This window comes from Dermochelys coriacea, chromosome 4 (genome assembly GCF_009764565.3).
Source record: "Dermochelys coriacea isolate rDerCor1 chromosome 4, rDerCor1.pri.v4, whole genome shotgun sequence".
In the NCBI taxonomy this organism is placed as follows: domain Eukaryota; kingdom Metazoa; phylum Chordata; order Testudines; family Dermochelyidae; genus Dermochelys; species Dermochelys coriacea.
In genome coordinates, this window is record NC_050071.1 from 59,076,650 (window position 1) to 59,097,594 (window position 20,945).

The window sequence follows — 20,945 nt, forward strand, 5'->3', positions numbered from 1 at the left end:
TACTGTAGAATTAACTGGTTTTAAGGAAAGATACAATGTTATTAAAAAAAACCCTAACATTAGCAGTTATAAAACTTATCTGTAGTTTGGCACTATGACAAGAAATTTCGTACATAGAATTTCAATGCCAAATTTTCTAGATGACTGGGACCTGAGTAGCTCTTTAATGAAACAAATCAAAAACGATGAGATCCATAGGCAATATTGTCAGTAAAATGTAATGTCTCTTGAATGTTTTTGGTTTAATTGTAATACACAAGAAAAGTGTAATTGCAGTCTACAATATTTGGTTGGATATGTTGTTGCACCTTAGAAAAAGTCTTGCATAGGTGGTTTAGCCAAGAGACTTGTATGATAGCTGCTATCTGTGCTAAGCAAGAAGGAATCAAGAGTTGAGTTATGTTTTTTATGGTATAAGAAGGGCCTCAAACAACATAAAATATGTTTCATAAGTCATCTGAAATTTTCCTCATTAGTTAAATGCATAAATAGCTGTCTTTTTTCATTACCAAATTTCTACTGTTTTTCATGAATTTGTAATTCCGTTCCTTTTGAGCATGAAAAAAGGAAAACGCCAATGAAAGATAAGATTTTTAAAAAGAAAGCCCTCTTAATAAAAAGCTAAATGTGTCAGGACATAGCTGGAGTTAAACATTTAACTAGAATTTCTGTCACTTTTGGGATTTGTCAATATAGAAATGATAATATATTGATGTTTTTCCTATATGTTAATGAGGACAAGAAGGTCACACAGCTCTGATTAAGCTTTACCAATTGTTTTTGCTGTTTTGAAATAAAAAACAAAGGGACAAACTGTACTGAACACAGTTTATTTTTACATTCCTATTTTGTATCCAAGAATATATACACTGTACTCTTGAAGTCTGTGGGGATATGCCACATCGCTGATGTCTCTCTCCACCTTACATTATTGTCCTTGCTTTTTGTGCAGGTGTGAATGGAAACAAGTGCTCAGGGTCATCCACTATTCTTGAGAAATACAGAGTGGGAAAGGTGATTGGTGATGGCAATTTTGCTGTAGTAAAGGAGTGTGTAGAACGGTAAGCAAGGAAGTTTTTTAGTTATTTTTCAGTTCTATTTCTTGTAACTGTTGATTTAATTAAAAAAAATCCAGTGTGTACGTCTGAGGCAGTGTGTGTGTGTATGTAGAAAATGTACATAGTATAAATTTATGTCTATAGATAGTATGTTTGACATAACAGTGCAAAAATGAGAAATAAATATGTCTTATTCTTCTTCGAGTGATTGCTCATGTCCATTCAACTTAGGTGTGTGTGCTTGCCACATGCACCAGTGCTGGAAGTTTTTCTCTCAGCAGTATCTGTAGGGGACTGGCTCTGGCATCCCCTGGAGTGGTGCGCATATGCTGCGGCATATAGGGCACTGCCGGCCCCCTTCATCCTCAGTTCCTTCTTGCTGCCAGTGATGGTGCATGGAACTGGCACCGCTTCAGCTAGCGCTGTTGCTTTTCATTCGTTTGAATGCATTTGCCTCTTGCAAATATTACTGTATTTGATTTCCCTTTAGTTTAGTTCAATCTATTTGTTAAGTTAGAGACTTAGTAGGTCCCTAAAGGGACTTCACCTTGGGATGGGGCATGCCCTGGTCCCCAGGCTTTAAACTCTGTGATTGCTGTAAAAGGCCCAGGCCCATTAGCGATCCACATAATAGTTGTTTATGGTGCTTGAGCGAAGGTCACATTAGTGATAAGTGCACTTGGATCGCTTCAAGCCCAGGACGAAGAAGAAGCATGCCATTCATTTGAAGGCGCTCCTGATGCAGTCTGCCCTTACCCTGATGTTGGAGCAGTGCTCCAATTCGGTACTGAGCACTGTGACCTCAGTGCGCAGTGCCCCGTTGGTATTGTCTACGAGCTGGCACCAGTCTCCTTCCGTGGCCCCAGCCAAGAAGCCCAGGACGATCGGGCAAAGAAGGTCTCCAGCTTCCTGCGAGGGAAAGGACAAGTTTGGGGTGGACCAAGGCCCTGTCTCTAGTCCCTCTTCACTCTTTTGGGGATCCCGGACTTCAGCTCAGGTTGAGCAGTGTAGCCCAGCCCACTCCCCGCCGGCTATCCCAGATAGTGGCCCTCGTTATCTCTGAGTGCCGTCCAAAGCAGAAGCCCTCAAAGCAGGCACAAGACATTATGTCCCTCCCAGTGCTGCCCACTCCAGCCCCATGGGGTCCTGGCTCCAAGGTAAACTGGTGTTGGGATCACCACAGTCTCCACCTTTCTGGCGGCATTCCCTGTCACAGGGGACGTCCCACCAACAGTCGCCCTCTCGCAACCAACACGCTTCTGCTCGTGATAGGCAGAAGCTTCTTAGCCCCATCCAGTCTCCGGACGTAGGACAGAGGCAGAGAGGCGCAGACTCTGGAGGCATGCGCCCCTCCCGGTGCCTGGAATCTCCACGGCACCAGTACTGCTGCAGGGACAGGTCGAGGGACCGATGATGCCAATCCCCCAGGGTGGTGTCACTGCGTGCGGCTACATTTTCATGACGTCAAGCCCACTCTAGTTCCCAATCCTGCTCCACATCCCGGTACCATTCGTTAAGCATGAGGCATAGAGTGCTGGCCCGGGGCCATCGTTGCTCCACCAAGCGCCACTGGTCACTGAGGCCCCAATTCAGACACTTGTCAAGGTCAGCCAGATCCACCTCTGGGAGGGGCAACCGATGGGGGGAGTCCCCTGGGGGACTAACATGAAAGGGAAGGGAGTCCAGGAGAGCTGGCTGTATTTCAAGGAATCCCTGTTGAGGTTACAGGGACAAACCATCCCGATGAGTCGAAAGAATAGTAAATATGGCAGGCGACCAACTTGGCTTAATGGTGAAATCCTAGCGGATCTTAAACATAAAAAAGAAGCTTACAAGAAGTGGAAGGTTGGACATATGACCAGGGAAGAGTATAAAAATATTGCTCGGGCATGTAGGAAAGATATCAGGAGGGCCAAATCGCACCTGGAGCTGCAGCTAGCAAGAGATGTCAAGAGTAACAAGAAGGGTTTCTTCAGGTATGTTGGCAACAAGAAGAAAGCCAAGGAAAGTGTGGGCCCCTTACTGAATGAGGGAGGCAAGCTAGTGACAGAGGATGTGGAAAAAGCTAATGTACTCAATGCTTTTTTTGCCTCTGTTTTCACTAACAAGGTCAGCTCCCAGACTGCTGTGCTGGGCAACACAAAATGGAGAAGAGATGGCCAGCCCTCTGTAGAGATAGAGGTGGTTAGGGACTATTTAGATAAGCTGGACGTGCACAAGTCCATGGGGCCGGACGAATTGCATCCGAGAGTGCTGAAGGAATTGGCGGCTGTGATTGCAGAGCCCTTGGCCATTATCTTTGAAAACTCGTGGCGAACGGGGGAAGTCCCGGATGACTGGAAAAAGGCTAATGTAGTGCCCATCTTTAAAAAAGGGAAGAAGGAGGATCCTGGGAACTACAGGCTGGTCAGCCTCACCTCAGTCCCTGGAAAAATCATGGAGCAGGTCCTCAAAGAATCAATCCTGAAGCACTTAGGGGAGAGGAAAGTGATCAGGAACAGTCAGCATGGATTCACCAAGGGAAGGTCATGCCTGACTAATCTAATCGCCTTTTATGATGAGATTACTGGTTCTGTGGATGAAGGGAAAGCAGTGGATGTATTGTTTCTTGACTTTAGCAAAGCTTTTGACACGGTCTCCCACAGCATTCTTGTCAGCAAGTTAAGGAAGTATGGGCTGGATGAATGCACTATAAGGTGGGTAGAAAGCTGGCTAGATTGTCGGGCTCAACGGGTAGTGATCAATGGCTCCATGTCTAGTTGGCAGACGGTGTCAAGTGGAGTGCCCCAGGGGTCGGTCCTGGGGCCCGTTTTGTTCAATATCTTCATAAATGATCTGGAGGATGGTGTGGATTGCACTCTCAGCAAATTTGCGGATGATACTAAACTGGGAGGAGTGGTAGATACGCTGGAGGGGAGGGATAGGATACAGAAGGACCTAGACAAATTGGAAGATTGGGCCAAAAGAAATCTAATGAGGTTCAATAAGGATAAGTGCAGGGTCCTGCACTTAGGATGGAAGAATCCAATGCACCGCTACAGACTAGGGACCGAATGGCTCGGCAGCAGTTCTGCGGAAAAGGACCTAGGGGTGACAGTGGACGAGAAGCTGGATATGAGTCAGCAGTGTGCCCTTGTTGCCAAGAAGGCCAATGGCATTTTGGGATGTATAAGTAGGGGCATAGCGAGCAGATCGAGGGACGTGATCGTTCCCCTCTATTCGACACTGGTGAGGCCTCATCTGGAGTACTGTGTCCAGTTTTGGGCCCCACACTACAGGAAGGATGTGGATAAATTGGAAAGAGTACAACGAAGGGCAACAAAAATGATTAGGGGTCTAGAGCACATGACTTACGAGGAGAGGCTGAGGGAGCTGGGATTGTTTAGTCTGCAGAAGAGAAGAATGAGGGGGGATTTGATAGCTGCTTTCAACTACCTGAAAGGGGGTTTCAAAGAGGATGGCTCTAGACTGTTCTCAATGGTAGCAGATGACAGAACGAGGAGTAATGGTCTCAAGTTGCAATGGGGGAGGTTTAGATTGGATATTAGGAAAAACTTTTTCACTAAGAGGGTGGTGAAACACTGGAATGCGTTACCTAGGGAGGTGGTAGAATCTCCTTCCTTAGAGGTTTTTAAGGTCAGGCTTGACAAAGCCCTGGCTGGGATGATTTAACTGGGACTTGGTCCTGCTTTGAGCAGGGGGTTGGACTAGATGACCTTCTGGGGTCCCTTCCAACCCTGATATTCTATGATTCTATGATTCTATGATGCCGATTGGGACAGAGTCTCTAATCAGCCCCATCTTGGTCACAGGGAAGCGACCACTCATGCTTGAGCTCAGGTTCGGAGCTAGTTCCCTAGCAGCAGGACAGGCTCCGGCACCTATGGTGCAAACTACGTTGGCTGAACTGCAGCAGGGCTCATAGCCTCAGACTCTGTGGACAGCACAGTGGTACCCATAGAACCCATGGGGGTTCATTCAGCCCCCTCAGGCCACCTGCTCGGTATCCAGAGCTTTGGAGAGACCAGCTACTGCCCCCTCTAGCCCAAGAGGCCTCAGCTGCAGGCATCCTGCAGGCACAGGAGGAAGTGGGCGAGCAAGCCGCCGGGCCACCTATGGTTGCAGAGGACCCCTTGGTACTGGCTTCCTCCTCCTTGTCGCCAGATGAGGCCATGGTGGGCCTCCACGCAGAGGAGATAGAGGAACCGGCAGATTCCCTCTTTAATGTTCTCTGCCCCATGGCCCCAGCTAGGGTAGCTTTGCCCCTACATGAGGTGGTCGCAAAAATTACAAATGCCCTCTGACAAAACTCCGCCTTCTTGCCTCTGATCTCCAAGAAGGTAGAGTGCAAGTACTTTGTGCCATCTAAGGGCCCCAAGTATCTTTATACCTACCCTGCTCCCAGTTCCCTAGTGGTAGAGGTGGTCAACCAGAGTGAGAGACAGGGTCAACCAGGGGGCTACCCCTAAGAATAAAGACTAAAAGAGACTGGACTTGTTTGGACGTAAAGTTTATTCATCCTCCAGTCTACAGTTTCGGGTGGCCAACCGTCAGGCCTTACTAGGCCGCTATGATTTTAATATGTGGTAGGCCATGACCAAGTTCAAGAGCGCCCTTCCTGAGGCTTCTAGGAAGGTGTTCCAGGCAATCCTGGATGAGGGCTTGACTGCAGCCAGAGCAGCTCTCCAGGCGGCATCAGATGCCGCGGACACTGCCACCCATACAGTGGCATCGGCCATCTGATAGCACAGGGGTTCGTATCTGCTCCTCGGAGGCTCAGCAGTCAATGCAAGATCTCCCTTTTGACTGGCACGCCCTGTTCGCAGAACAGATGGACATTAAGCTCCATGGCCTGAAAGATTACCCTAAAAACACTAGGCCTGTAAGTCCCTGGCCCTGCCTGCAAGCGGTTAAGCCACAGCAGCCTCAGAGCTAGGGGAGCCACCCTCGCCAGGAGTCTCCCCACAAAAGATCCAGGTGCTACAAGAAGCACCCTGTCAACCAACCCCTGTCTACATCCCAGGTGGGCTCGACTCACAGTAAGCAGATGGGCAAGCACCCGTTTCGAGGGTATGCCTGAGGGTGACCTACCAGACTGACCCCAGATCCTTTCTCTCCTTTGTTTGCCAACGGCCTTTCTTCCTTCCTCCCTGACCTCAGACCGATGGGTCCTCATATGGTGGCACAGGGTTACGGTCTTCAGTTACTTTCCGACTGCCGTCCAAAGCGGAAGCCCTCAAAGCAGCACAGGTTTTGCTCCAGATGGGGTCTGTGCAAGGGCTCCCTTACAACACCACCTTCCTGCCATGGGCAGGAAGCCTGATGTATGTGTTCCCTCCAATTCCGCTCATTAGCAAAGTCATAGCGAAAATCAAGAGAGACAAGGCTCAGGTTCTCATGCTTGCTTCAGCATGGCCTCGCCAGCACTCATTTGGGATGCTGTCAAGCTTGTCTGTGAACCCTCCCTGGCCTCTGCCAAACCGACTGGACCTGCTGTCACAGGATCACGGCCGACTCTTGCACCCCAACCTCGCCCCCCTCCACCTCACTGCGTGTATGTTGCGTGGTTGAACCTGGATGAATGGGCCTATTTGGGAGGTGTGCAAAAGGTCCTCCGTGAGAGTAGAAAGCTCTCAACTAGGCAGATCTACCTGGGAAAGTGAACGAGGTTCTCCTGTTGGGCAGAACAGGGCATCTCCCCTTCGTATTCTTTGGTGCAGTCGATCTTAGACTACCTGCTTCATTTAAGGAACCAGGGCCTAATGCACTCCTCTATTGGGGTGCACCTGGCAGCCATTTCGGCCTTTCATCCACCAATCCGGGGGCAGACGGTATTCTCCCATGATATGACAGTCAGGTTCCTTAGAGGCTTCGAGAGGCTCTTTTCTCAAGTTGGTTCCTGGCCCCTTAGTGGGATCTCAAGTTGGTTCTGCCCAGGCTCATGGGCCCACCCTTTGAGCCTTTGGCCTCATGCTCCCTGTCTCGCCTATCATGGAAGGTAGCTTTCTTGATGGCAGTGATGTTGGTGAGGCGAGTCTCTGAGTTGCGAGCCATGACCTCAGAACTGCCGTACAGGGCTTTCTATAAGGACATGGTCCAGCTCCGGCCCCACCAAGCTTTCTTTCCCAAGGTTGTGACCACTTTCCATGTGAGCCAGGACATCTTCCTTCCTGTCTTCTGCCCTAAGCCCCATGAGACTAGTAAAGAGAGGCATCTTCACACTTTGGACTTAAGAAGGGCCCTGGCTTTCTACCTAGATTGGACAAAACCTTTCTGTAGGTTGACTCAGCTTTTTATCTCTACAGCTGATAGGATAATGGGCCTCCCAGTGTCCATGAAAAGGATTTCTAACTGGATCACATCTTGTATTCGGATCTGCTAGGAGTTAACGGGAGTCCCTCCGCCGCCAATCGTCAGAGCCCACTCAGCTAGAGTGCAGGCATCCTCAGCAGCCTTCCTGGCACAAGTTCTGATCCAGAACATCTGTAAAGCCGTGACGTGGTCCTCTGTATACATGTTCGTAGTCCTCTATGCGTTCACACAACAGGCCAGGGATGATGCTGTGTTTGGCAGAGCTGTATTGCAATCTACATGTCCGTGAACTCCTTACCCACCTCCAGGGTACATCTGGGGGTCACCTAAGTTGAATGGACCTGAGCAATCACTTGAAGAAAAGGCCATTACCTTTTTCTGTAACTGATCTTCAAGATGTTGCTCATGTCCATTCCACAATCCACCCTCCTTTCCCACTGTCAGAGTTTCCAGCAAGAAGGAACTGAGGATGGAGGGGGCTGGTGGTGCCCTATGTGCCAGGGCATACACGCGCCACTCCAGGGAGTGCCAGAGCTGGTCCCCTACAGATACTGCTGAGGGAAAAACTTCCGGCACCAGTGCATGTGGTGAGCACACACACCTAAGAAGAATGAACATGAGCAACACATCTCGAAAAACACAGTTATGGAAAAAAGTAACTGTCTTTTCTAATGTCTACAGCAAAGAGAGTTTGTGAAGAGAGAAAACAGAGAGTGAAAACAATTCAAATAAAAAAATTAACTGTTACAGTCCTGAGATTGTTAGTTATTCATATACTGTAATAGTCCATGTCTACTACTCACATAGATATGTTTATGCTGTCTATAATGTATAGAAGAAAATTTTTAAGCTTTACTTTATGAATATGAGACCACAAGAGAGGGAGAATATCATCCAAAACATTAGAAGAAATTAGGTAAGCAAGAACTATTTAGTAAGTTTGTCACATGTAAAAAGTGTGTGTGTGTGTGTGTGTGTGTGTGTGTGTGTGTGTGTGTGCGTGTGTATTTGGCCACGATTGCTAGTGGAGGGGGAACTCTCTCAACTGCTAACAATATTTCTTAGAATCATCTGACACTGGCCACTGATACAACAATTACATGGATTTCTTTGATTAGTATTATTTTGAAGAGTCTCCAACTTCGCCCATAGCAATGTTTTCTGTTCCAACAAATGCCTATGACACCCTTGGGCTCACAGAAACAATTTTCAGTGTTTAATCACTATTTGCAGGGGTTTTTTTAAGAATTCATGGGAGGCTTTATATTCAGAAGCTCCTGGAGCAAAGGAGTCTTAATTATGAAGTGAAATGTGGTTTCATAGTCTTAACTGCTAAAGAGAGAGTTTTTGAAGATACTTCTGCTGGCTATGCCTGAGTCTGATGCATCTAAGGAAATGTCAGAAGATGCTGGCTACCACTGCTGAACTAGTACCTGCATTCTCCTCTTCTTGGGTTCAAGTTGTTGATCTTAAAAAATGACCCACAACTCTGCTGCCACTATTACGGTTTCCCAGGAGTTTTGTTTCTTGTTGCTAGATCCAGTTAATTCCTCTCCATTAACCAAACAAGTACTGGCAGCCAGTACACCAAAACCCTTAGGATCTTTTCAACCTGATCTAGCCTCCAAAATAGGTAGTGACTACTTGCAAATCCTCCACGCTCTTCCCAGTTAGCTTTCTCTGCTTTCCAAAAAAGCTTTTAAATGTAAATGCATTTGGAGTCTCAGGGCTTTTCTCTGCTCAAAACTTCCTTTACGAATGCAAACACCCCTCAGGCAATGAAAATAAACAAAAAACTGGCAGAGACTAATAACAAATGAAGCAAAAAAGCAGAGCAAAAGCACGCTCTTGCCATTGTGCGTTTCTTATCTGTCACGTGATGGAGTGATTCCCCTTAATGACAATTTCATGCTTAGTTTTAATGCTTAGTATTAAGTAACTTTTTGTTGTCTTCTTTTTACTCATCAGGGAAATCTGTCGTTCAAATATCTAGGCTTATGTGTTAAAGAATAAGAGTTAGAAGGCTTCTGATGGAATTACTTCCTAAACCAAGCCAGATAGCTAAATTTGACCCCAGCATATATAGTTACTACTTTTAAAGGAGCTTTTTGTCACTCATTGAAGCACATTAGGGTTTAGGCTTAATCCTATCTCTCAACATTAACATCTCAGTTCTTGAACACTCGAATAACAATTCTTCCAAAATCCTAGGTTTTTAATAAGCTTCACCAGCTCAACGGGGAAATCAGTGTGGTGCTGCTTAGAAAGCTTAAGGCAAATATACAATCCAAAGAACTTTTAAAATTTATAAACTGAGATAGCCGGTCTTCTAATGACTAGATTTCCATCCAGCTCACTTGGCAGGAAACTATCCATAAAAGACTTGGGTCATAACTGGACACTGTTTTATGGTGTGAAGGCCCAAAATTGCTGTACTGGATGTATCCTGAATCTAAAAGCATTTCAGTGGCTGCACGTAGATTCAACAGTACTTGAAAAAAGGTTTTGAGATCTCAGGATAAAGATGCCTGATAATATTTTTGCAAGTGTCTAGATTTCATTTTCAGAATCACCTACATCCTGGTGAAAGTCGCTTAGACTTGGGCTCCTAAGTGACTTAGGTGCTTTTGAAAATAGGACCTAGGCTCCTAAGCGACTTAGACACTTCGATAATTTTACCTGAATGCTTTAGAAAGCAAGGCTCAGATAAAAGAAAGAGCCCTCTAGTTATAAAGGAAATAGTAGCTAGAAATAAACTGTTTTAAAAAAAAAAACATTAAAAAAAATCCCCACTTTTTCTGTATAAAATTTCATCTTCACATCTAATGATCAGAAATATTATTGAAATCATTTGATGATCAAAAATATCCAATCTATAATATTATTGGGAAAGGAAATGCTAATTATAAACACTCCTCGGTTTGCTGTTTTATTATTTTTGTATGACATAGCACCTAGAAGCCTTAGTCATGGACCAGGACCCCACTGTCCTAGGTGCTGTACAGACAAAATAAAACAGTCCTTGCCCCCCAAAGAAGTTACAGTCTAAGACAACAGATGGATACAGAGAGTGCAGTGCAAGGAAACAATGAAACAGTATGGTCAGCATGATAAGCAGTGGTAGAAGCACACTAGTGGGCTAGGTTATTACAGGTATCATGACAGAGGAGAATTTTAAGGAGGGATTTGAAGAAGGATAATGAGCTAGCTTTGTGGATGTTTACAAGGATCTACTCCCTGTTATGTGACAAGCTCTAAAAATTTTGCACATATCTTAACTAGATTTTGCTGTGCGTTTATCAGGCTTTTGGATAATTTACTTAATGTATCATCATACATAGATTGCAATTCTGAATTGCATGCAGTGCCCATAATAGTTTTACATGGTTCTGTATAAGAAGATGGTATTTAAATCTCAAATGCTGTTTAGATGGAATTTCTTATATGCTACACTGAATGAGGTTGTAACTATGACAACCTAGCAGACACAGCTGCACTTTTAGAGCAGAAGTGCTCTTAATAAACTGTTATGTTTAGTCAGGAAGAGATTTAATGTATGAAATTTAATTCCTTTTGTGAGACATTAGTCTTTATTAGCTGTATCTGAAACAAAAAGTGTTCGTTGGCTATAGTTAGCTATGAACTTAATAAAATATACCTGATATTTCTTATTAAGATACAAAAGCTTGTTACAAAGCAGAATTTGTATAGCACCCCTTACATTAGGTCTGATCTGGCCTGGGGCTTCCAGGTGCAATTGCAATACAAATAATAAATAGTAATAGGAATGGGCTTATTGCATTTATCTTGCTATTTGTAACTTGTTAACTGAAGGTCATTCACAACAATGAGCGGCAATGTTTTCTTAATAGACTCCAAACCAGTTTGTTCTTGTTGCTTTTCTCCATTTCATGTGGAGAACATGTTTAGATCTGGATGTGGGTCACCAAGTGTAAAAGCTTGAGTAAGCTCCTACCTTACGGGAGGAAAAGTCCTCTCGCATATACCAGAAAATGATCATCTCGGTCACTCTAGGTTTTGCAGGACCATCCTGTAAAATTCTGTCAGATAGTTCTAAAATCCTATAGAATTTAATAGCCACTGGTGTGTCTTATATAGTAATTGCTATAGAACCCTATAGTTTTCTTCCCTACTAACTTCATGGGACTTTTTCCATAAAGGCCATCGATATTCCTAGCTGCCTTCTTGCTGCTCATCCTACAAATGAGCTGACAAGCAAACCTGCAGTCTGATCTGTCTTCAAAGTGTGATTACAGGCTGCCAGTTGAACAGAGCTACATGAAGGATTTGGGGGCAAATTTTGCATATGGAATTAGAGAAGTGGCAGAGTGTATATTGGGTCACAGAGTCATTGCTATGGTTTTAGGATTAATGCATACAATAAACTAGGTACTGTAATGGTAGTCATGGAAACAGCAGGCAGGACTGTTACTTGGAGAGAGGAGAAACAAAATGAAATAATTTCTGCCATCTTTCTGTCAGCTGTTCCCCTGAGTGAAAAGATTATATTACGATTACATGTATTCTCACAGATAACCAGAAAATGGGCTGGAATTTCTGGCATTAATGAATGTTTCTCCAATTTTTCTTCTTAGATACACTGGAAAGGAGTTTGCACTGAAGATTATAGACAAGGCAAAATGCTGTGGAAAGGTAGTGTACACCCATTTACATGTGAAAAGAGTAAAAATAACGTTCACAGCTGCTCATTAGTTAAAGTGGCGTGTGTCGAGGGTGGTGGTGTTTGGGTTTGATAGAACTGTGACTGCTTTCAGAATTATCTGTTTCGCATTAGCAGGATTATTTTCCATCCAAAATGCAAACAATAGAAGTAGTAACTGTGTTAATCTAGTAGATTGTAATTTATTCTATTGGACTAACAAAGAAAATGTGCAGTATTTCCACAATTGTTCTCCCTTCATTGGGCCAAAATGGAATAAAAAGAGAAATGTGAAAGTACAGCACAGTGACTTTGATTGTAAAATCTTTGAAGGATGAACCGTGTGTGTGTGTGTGTGTGTGTGTGTGTGTGTGCGTGCGCAGCACCTAGCATAATGAGACCCAATACTGATTATGAAGGGAATTCAAATTATAAAGACCCCAAAGTATGTCATGACCCATATCAACATTAGTAACCACTGTAAGCAAAGTTAATATGGGATAAATTCCGGCAGTCCTTATTCAGTCAAAATACCCTATTCTTTTTCGAGTGCTTGCTCATGTCGATTCCATTTTAGGTGTATGTGCGTCCACATTCACAAGTCGTCTAAGATTTTTGCCTTAGCAGTATCTGTAGGGTCGGCTGTGGCACCCCCTGGAGTGACGCTTCCTTGTGCTGGTATATAGGCGCCACCGACCCTACGCCCTCTCAGTTCCTTCTCACTGCCCGTGACGGTTGGTCGGTGTGCCTTCTCTTGCAATCGCAAGAGCAATAGTGGTTCTTCAACAGCCCATTGTCTGTCATCGTTATATATAGTTTAAGTATTTAGTTAGCTTTTAAGTTAAGAGTTAGGTTAGTTTGGTAATTAGAGTCCAGGCTGGGACTTCGCCACAGAGTGGGGCACGCCCCATTCATAGATACTAAGGTCAGAAGGGACCATTCTGATCATCTAGTCCGACCTCCTGCACAGCGCAGGCCACAGAATGTCACCCACCCACTCCTATGAAAAACCTCACCCATGTCTGAGCTATTGAAGTCCTTAAATCATGGTTCAAAACTTCAAGGAGCAGAGAAGCCTCCCTCCAGTCAACCATGCCCCATGCTACAGAGGAAGGCAAAAAAACCTCCAGGGCCTCTCCAATCTGCCCTGGAGGAAAATTCCTTCCCGACCCCAAATATGGCAATCAGCTAAACCCTGAGCACATGGGCAAGATTCACCAGCCAGATACCCAGAAAAGAATTTTCTATAGTAAATCAGATCCCATCCATCTAATATCCCATCTCAGGGGATTTGGCCTATTTACCCTGAATATTTAAAGATTAATTACTTACCAAAATCACATTATCCCATCATACCATCTCCTCCATAAACTTATCGAGTAGAATCTTAAAACCAGATAGATCTTTTGCCCCCACTGCTTCCCTTGGAAGGTTATTCCAAAACTTCACTCCTCTGATGGTTAAAAACCTTCGTCTGATTTCAAGTCTAAACTTCCTGGTGGCCAGTTTATACCCATTTGTTCTTGTGTCCACATTGGTGCTGAGCTTAAATAATTCCTCTCCCTCTCCTATATTTATCCCTCTGATATATTTATAGAGAGCAATCATATCTCCCCTCAACCTTCTTTTAGTTAGGCTAAACAAGCCCAGCTCCTTAAGTCTCCTTTCATAAGACAAGTTTTCCATTCCTCGGATCATCCTAGTAGCCCTTCTCTGTACCTGCTCCAGTTTGAATTCATCCTTTTTAAACATGGGAGACCAGAACTGCACACAGTATTCTAGGTGAGGTCTCACCAGTGCCTTGTATAACGGTACTAAAACCTCCTTATCCCTACTGGAAATGCCTCTCCTGATGCATCCCAAAACTGCATTAGCTTTTTTCACAGCCATATCACATTGGCAGCTCATAGTCATCCTATGATCAACCAATACTCCAAGGTCCTTCTCCTCTTCCGTTACTTCTAATTGATGCGTCCCCAACTTATAACTAAAATTCTTGTTATTAATCCCTAAATGCATAACCTTACACTTCTCACTATTAAATTTCATCTTATTACTATTACTCCAGTTTACAAGGTCATCCAGATCCTCCTGTATAATATCCCGATCCTTCTCCGAATTGGCAATACCTCCCAGCTTTGTATCATCTGCAAACTTTATTAGCACACTCCCACTTTTTGTGCCAAGGTCAGTAATAAAAAGATTAAATAAGATTGGTCCCAAAACCGATCCCTGAGGAACTCCACTGGTAACCTCCCTCCAACCTGACAGTTCGCCTTTCAGTAGGACCCGTTGCAGTCTCTCCTTTAACCAATTCCTTATCCACCTTTTGATAAAAGAAAAGGAGTACCGGTGGCACCTTAGAGACTAACAAATTTATTAGAGCATAAGCTTTCGTGAGCTACAGCTCACTTCATCGGATGCATTTGGTGGAAAAAACAGAGGAGAGATTTATATACACACACACAGAGAACATGAAACAATGGGTTTATCATACACACTGTAAGGAGAGTGATCACTTAAGATAAGCCATCACCAGCAGCGGGGGGGGGGGAGGAGGAAAACCTTTCATGGTGACAAGCAAGGTAGGCTAATTCCAGCAGTTAACAAGAATATCAAAACCACCTTTTGATGTTCATATTGATCCCCGTCTTCTCCAATTTAACTAATAATTCCCCATGTGGCACGGTATCAAATGCCTTACTGAAATCTAGGTAAATTAGATCCACTGCATTTCCTTTATCTAAAAAATCTGTTACTTTTTCAAAAAAGGAGATTAGGTTGGTTTGGCACGATCTACCTTTTGTAAAACCATGTTGTATTTTGTCCCATTTACCATTGACTTCAATGTCCTTAAATAATTTCTCCTTCAAAATTTTTTCCAGGACCTTGCATACTACAGATGTCAAACTAACTGGCCTGTAGTTACCTGGATCACTTTTTTTTCCTTTCTTAAAAATAGGAACTATATTAGCAATTCTCCAATCATTCGGTACTATTCCTGAGTTTACAGATTCATTAAAAATTCTTGCTAATGGGCTTGCAATTTCAGGTGCCAATTCCTTTAATATTCTTGGATGAAGATTATCTGGGCCCCCCGATTTAGTCCCATTAAGCTGTTTCAGTTTCGCTTCTACCTCTGATATGGTAATATCTACCTCTATATCCTCCTTCCCATTTGTCATGCTACCATTATCCCCAAGATCCTCTTTAGCCTTATTAAAGACTGAGGCAAAGTATTTGTTTAGATATTGGGCCATGCCTAGATTATCTTTAACCTCCGCTCCATCCTCAGTGTTAAGCGGCCCCACTTCTTCCTTCTTAGTTTTCTTCTTATTTATATGGCTATAGAACCTTTTACTATTGGTTTTAATTCCCTTTGCAAGGTCCAACTCTACTCGACTTTTAGCCTGTCTCACTTTATCCCTACATGTTCTGACCTCAATTAGGTAGCTTTCCTTGCTGATCCCTCCCATCTTCCACTCCCTGTATGCTTTCTGCTTCTTCATAATCACCTCTCTAAAATGCTTGCTCATCCAGCTTGGTCTACAACTCCTTCCTATGAATTTTTTCCCCTTTCTTGGGATACAGGCTTCCGATAGCTTCTGCAGTTTTGATTTAAAGTAATCCCAGGCCTCCTCTACCTTTAGATCCATAAGTTCTTCAGTCCAATCCACTTCCCTAACTAATTTCCTTAATTTTTGAAATTCTCCCATTCTCCCAGCTTCAAACCATGCTTGTCGTACAAGAGGCCGATGCCTATTAGTGACCCCCATGACAGTTGTCTGAAGTGCTAAAGAACAAGCAGGCCCGCTGTGTAAGGCGCCGGACCTGGTGAATGCCCCAATGCCTAAGGGTAAGCTGGTCATGGGGCAGCCCCATAGGGCAGTGGAGCACTCTTGGTCTCTGGACTGCAGGTGTAGATCCCCATCTCTGCGGCCTAAGACCCTGGCACCACATTCCGGTCAAAAGGCCCAGGTCCCCGACGCCATGTTTTCTCACTACGAGACATGGGACACTGGAGTTGAGGCACTGGTCCCTGTACCACCAGTACCAGCGAGCGTCTCATCAAAGATCACCACGTTTCAAATCACCTTTGCCCAGACGGTCTTCCAGACATCTGTTCCCACCGGGGCGGGATTGCCCCGGTTGTGGCACCGGTCTCCATTCCCCCAGTTCTGCTCATTGGGCAGGCACCGATCCTCGCCTCGCTGGTCGCCAACCAGGGTGAGTCGGCAGACTCATGCCTCGATGGCTCCGCCATGGTCACTGGAAGGGCAATGGTCAGACTCTGACTGGAAGTTCAGCCGTTTGCCAAAGAGGGGTGATTCACCACTGACCCAGGAAGCCGGTGCAGCACCTGTGGCAGCAGGGACAGTGGCCTGCTCAGTAGCCATACTGGAACCCATGGGGTGTGCCTGTAATGTTGGTCCCGTATTCCCACCAGTCCTCCCTGGCAGCCTTGGACAAACTTCCCCCCCCCCCCGCACCAGAGTTGGAACTCTGTACTAAATCCAACACGGGGGGGCAGCGCATCGGACTCCAGCACCTAAGGAGCCATCCCTCCCCTGGCAGTGCACTTGTCCCTGTTGTCTTCGGATGAAGTGGTGGCGGGTCCCTCCCAAACGGGTAGTCCCCCATCCCCAACAACTTCAAGGAGCACCAGGCCCTCCTTAAAAGGGTGGCTACCAACTTGAACTTGTAAATTGAAGAGGTCGCAGAGGAGTCAGACTTCTTTAATGTATCCTCCTCCAACAGGGCCCGGATTGCGCTGTCCATCCAGCCAGGGGTCCTTAAGACTGCCAAATTGCTGTGGCAGACCCCCTCTTCCATTCCACCTACTTCTTAGAAAGTGGAAAATAAGTATTACGTCCCTGCAAAAGGGTTCAAATACCTGTATAAACACCTTCCAGCAGTGTCACTGGTTGTGTCCTCTGTTAATGAAAGGGACAGGCAGGGCCAAGTCGGTGGCAAACTGAAAAGCAAAGATGCCTGGAGACGGGACTTACTTGGCAGAAAGATTTATTCAATGGCAAGACTGTGATTTTGGGTGTCTCACCACCAAGCCCTGTTAGGCAGATATAATTTTATGCTGTGGGACTCCATTAACAAATTCGAGGCTTTCCTGCAGGATTGAGCCCAGGAGTTTGCTGCTTTGGTGGATGAAGGCACAGCAGTGGGAAGGGGGTCCTTCAGATGGCCTGGGACGCTACTGACTCAGCGGCCAGGGTGGTCGCCTCCACAGTGGCCAGGAGGCGCAGTTTCTGCTTGCAGTCCTCCAGGTTACCCCAGGAGATACAGGCCACTCTATAGGACCTCCCATTTGAGGGGACGGGCCTCGTCTCCAAGCTCATGGACTTGAGACTCCATGGCCTTAAAGACAGATTTCAGAGTAGCAGCCGTGTTAGGCTGTATCCGCAAAAAGAACAGGAGTACTTGTGGCACCTTAGAGACTAACAAATTTATCTGAGCGTAAGGTTTCGTGAGCTACAGCTCACTTCATCATATGCATACAGTGGAAAATACATGGCCTTAAAGACTCCCTTGCCACCCTCTGCTACTTTGGCAACCATACTCCTCAGCAGGCCAGGAAGCTATTATGCCCTCACCTCCTCTGCTTCTGCAGACCAGGTCTTGGGGGACTCCCCAGGTGGGCACCTACAGGAGAAAGGATAGATACAAGGGGTTTAAGTGGCGACACCTGTCGTCTTCCCATTCATCTGCTCATCCTGGATCTTCCAGAAGCAGTCATTTTGAGAGTATGCTCAAAGGCGACACCCCAGTCGCTTCCCTGGATCCACCCTCCCACTCTTTCCTCGACCACCTCCACCCCTTCCAGTCAGTCTGGTCTCAGCTGACCTCGGACCGTTTGGTTTTCAAAGTAAAATCATCATGTTACACCCTGCAGTTCATCACCGACCCTTCCTCCCACCTACCTTCCCCTCCTCCTTCAGGGACTCTTCTCGAGAGCAGCTAGTGGAGGAGAAGGTTCCATGAGAAAGGGGTTCTACTCCCATTACTTCCTGATCCTGAAAGCAAAAGGGGGCCTTAGACCCATCTTGGACCTGCGTCGCCTCAACGAATCTCTCAAAAGTTGAAGTTTTGCGTGGTCTCCCTGACCTCCATCATCCTCTCCATGGATTGGGAAGACTGGTACGCTGCCCTTGACTTGTGCGTATTTCCACATTTCCATTTTCCCAGGGCACAGGTGCTTCCTGAATATTACTCTGGGCCAGCGCCGTTTCCAGTTCATGGCATTGCCATTCAGTCTCTTGTCAGCCCTGAGAGTGTTCACAAAGTGCATAGCGCCAGTGGCCACTTACCTGAGGCACTGGGGTGTTCAAATTTACCCGTACCTCAATGAATGGCTAATAAAGGGTCAATGCTGGAATCAGGTGCGGCAGCATCTTGATCTGGTTTGTTCCACCTGTTGCGACCCAGGGCTGTTAATAAACAAGAAAAAGTTGACCTTAAGTGTAATGCATAGAGTTTATTGGAGCAGCCCTCTACTCTACTCAGGCCAAAGCCTTCCTCCCCGAAGCACAGTTCCAAGCCATGGCGGACCTGATCTCATGCATTCAAGCCCACCTCCTCACCACCGCTCACACGTGCCTGCGATTGTTGGGCCACATGGCTGCCTGCCTTTATGTGATCCGACACACATGGCTCCGAGGCCCCTGCTTGCGTCAGTCTACATCCCCAACAGACACAATATGGACCGAATGGTCAGGGTCCCAGACCATGTACTGTCGTCACTCAGCGGGTGGCAGAATCAAACATTGATGTTGGAGGGGGTTCCCTTTGCAGCTTCATCATAGAATCATAGAATCATAGAATATCAGGGTTGGAAGGGACCCCAGAAGGTCATCTAGTCCAACCCCCTGCTCAAAGCAGGACCAAGTCCCAGTTAAATCATCCTAGCCAGGGCTTTGTCAAGCCTGACCTTAAAAACCTCTAAGGAAGGAGATTCTACCACCTCCCTAGGTAACGCATTCCAGTGTTTCACCACCCTCTTAGTGAAAAAGTTTTTCCTAATATCCAATCTAAACCACCCCCATTGCAACTTGAGACCATTACTCCTCGTTCTGTCATCTGCTACCATTGAGAACAGTCTAGAGCCATCCTCTTTGAAACCCCCTTTCAGGTAGTTGAAAGCAGCTATCAAATCCCCCCTCATTCTTCTCTTCTGCAGACTAAACAATCCCAGCTCCCTCAGCCTCTCCTCGTAAGTCATGTGCTCTAGACCCCTAATCATTTTTGTTGCCCTTCGCTGTACTCTTTCCAATTTATCCACATCCTTCTTGTAGTGTGGGGCCCAAAACTGGACACAGTACTCCAGATGAGGCCTCACCAGTGTCGAATAGAGGGGAACGATCACGTCCCTCGATCTGCTCGCTATGCCCCTACTTATACATCCCAAAATGCCATTGGCCTTCTTGGCAACAAGGGCACACTGCTGACTCATATCCAGCTTCTCGTCCACTGTCACCCCTAGGTCCTTTTCCGCAGAACTGCTGCCGAGCCATTCGGTCCCTAGTCTGTAGCGGTGCATTGGATTCTTCCATCCTAAGTGCAGGACCCTGCACTTATCCTTATTGAACCTCATTAGATTTCTTTTGGCCCAATCTTCCAATTTGTCTAGGTCCTTCTGTATCCTATCCCTCCCCTCCAGCGTATCTACCACTCCTCCCAGTTTAGTATCATCCGCAAATTTGCTGAGAGTGCAATCCACACCATCCTCCAGATCATTTATGAAGATATTGAACAAAACGGGCCCCAGGACCGACCCCTGGGGCACTCCACTTGACACCGGCTGCCAACTAGACATGGAGCCATTGATCACTACCCGTTGAGCCCGACAATCTAGCCAGCTTTCTACCCACCTTATAGTGCATTCATCCAGCCCATACTTCCTTAACTTGCTGACAAGAATGCTGTGGGAGACCGTGTCAAAAGCTTTGCTAAAGTCAAGAAACAATACATCCACTGCTTTCCCTTCATCCACAGAACCAGTAATCTCATCATAAAAGGCGATTAGATTAGTCAGGCATGACCTTCCCTTGGTGAATCCATGCTGACTGTTCCTGATCACTTTCCTCTCCTCTAAGTGCTTCAGGATTGATTCTTTGAGGACCTGCTCCATGATTTTTCCAGGGACTGAGGTGAGGCTGACCGGCCTGTAGTTCCCAGGATCCTCCTTCTTCCCTTTTTTAAAGATGGGCACTACATTAGCCTTTTTCCAGTCATCCGGGACTTCACCGTCTGTGACCCTCATCTCATAGTCACACATCTCCCTGGAGCCAGGGATACTTTGGCAGATCGCCTCAGCAGGGCCTTCTCATCTTGCCACGAGTGATCTTGCCATCCGGAAGTGATCAGCATCATCTTCCAGAAGTGGAGCACTCCCAGGTGGACCTGTTCATGTCCAGGCAGAACAAGAAATGCCCCCCTCCCCTTTTTTTTGCACAATTTGGGGGATTGACAGAGGCTCCCTGTCGGATGCTTTTCTACTTCCATGGTTGGGGGCTCTGTTGTACACCTTCCCCCTCAGTGTCATTAATTCACAAGGTCCTCATGAAGATCAAGCAGGACAAGGCAAAGGTGATTCTCATAGCACCGGCTTGGCCACATCAGCCCTGGTTTGGCCCACTTCAGGACCTCTTGTTGGCTGCTCCGTTACAGCTACCACTCAGGCTGGACCTGCTGTCCCAAAACCACAGCAGTCTTCTGCATCTGAACCTAGTGGCACTGCAGTTGATGACTTGGCTGCTACGTGGTTAAATGAAGAGGAGCAGGAGTGCTCAGCCGCTGTCCTGTTGGGCAGCAGAAAACTGTCTACCAGAGCGACCTACCTGGCCAGATGGAAGTGGTTCGCTTGTTAGACCTCAAATAAA

General features: G+C 46.0%; 1 protein-coding gene across 4 annotated transcripts in view; it reads left to right on the top strand.

Moving 5' to 3' along the window:
* Positions 1-20,945, top strand: part of DCLK2 (doublecortin like kinase 2) — a 144,388-nt gene that overhangs the window by 89,073 nt on the left and 34,370 nt on the right. For all 4 annotated transcript variants that reach the window (XR_005292614.2, XM_038399842.2, XM_038399845.2 and 1 more), the window contains 2 exons: positions 953-1,061; positions 11,987-12,044. Coding sequence is in view for 3 of the 4 variants with exons in the window: in XM_038399842.2 (XP_038255770.1) it covers positions 953-1,061; positions 11,987-12,044 (167 nt within the window). In the remaining variant the exon portion in view is untranslated. The remainder of the gene's footprint in view (positions 1-952; positions 1,062-11,986; positions 12,045-20,945) is intronic.